The 789-nt window shown below is 40.7% G+C and overlaps 1 protein-coding gene across 1 annotated transcript in view; it reads right to left on the bottom strand.

Annotated features, from left to right (window-relative positions):
- The window catches only part of TLL1 (tolloid like 1), a 110,713-nt gene that overhangs the window by 27,388 nt on the left and 82,536 nt on the right, over positions 1 to 789 (bottom strand). Inside the window, exon 13 of the mRNA XM_031553249.1 lies at positions 506 to 701. Coding sequence (XP_031409109.1) covers positions 506 to 701 — 196 coding nt within the window. The remainder of the gene's footprint in view (positions 1 to 505; positions 702 to 789) is intronic.

Here is a 789-nt window from a genome sequence, read left to right as displayed (position 1 = left end):
TTTTTTGGTACAAGGATAAAACACACAGACTCATAGAATAATTACAATTGGAAAGACCTCTAAGATCATCCAGCCCAACTCCAACCCATTCCCACCATTTCTACTCGTCATGTTCCTCAGTGCCACAGCTCCATGATTCTTCAACACACCCAGGGACAGCCCAACATCTCCTTGTGCAGTCTGTGCTGATGCCTCATCACTCTCCTAAGAAGAAACTTTTCCTAATATCCAACCTGATCCTCCCCTGGAGCAACTTGAGGCCATTATCTCTCATTACGTCGCTGTTATCTGTGAGAAAAGGCTGACCCCCACCACTCCACAATCTCCTTACAGAAAGCAATAAGATCTTCCCTGAGCCTCCTCTTCTCCAGACTGAACAATCCCAGTTACCTCAGTTGCTCCCCATAAGACTTTTGCTCCAGACACTTCACCAGCTTTGCTGCCCTTCTTTGAACAGGCAAACGATAAGAAGTTCACAGGTCTGAAAACAAGCTTTAACATTTACCTTTAAAAAAGTTAGCTGCAAATCCTGCTTTGTTAACTGTTCCATCAGAAACAAACTTCATCCACAGAGTATTAGAGGTAGATCTAATGTCTTCTGGCTTGTCATAACCACAGAAGTGACCAATCAAAGGACTGTTTTCATTCACTCCATCTCGAATTTCCAAGTAGTCATATGCACAGTTGTCATGTCTTTCAATCTGTAAAAAAAAAAAAAAAAAAAAAGTATTTTAGAAGGTATTTTTCAACTTGACCATAAGTATAAACTATCAGTCACGTAATAGAATA

Source organism: Meleagris gallopavo, chromosome 4, assembly GCF_000146605.3.
Source record: "Meleagris gallopavo isolate NT-WF06-2002-E0010 breed Aviagen turkey brand Nicholas breeding stock chromosome 4, Turkey_5.1, whole genome shotgun sequence".
NCBI lineage: Eukaryota > Metazoa > Chordata > Aves > Galliformes > Phasianidae > Meleagris > Meleagris gallopavo.
The sequence above is the reverse complement of the archived record's forward strand: the minus strand, read 5'-3'. Positions and strand labels throughout refer to the sequence as shown.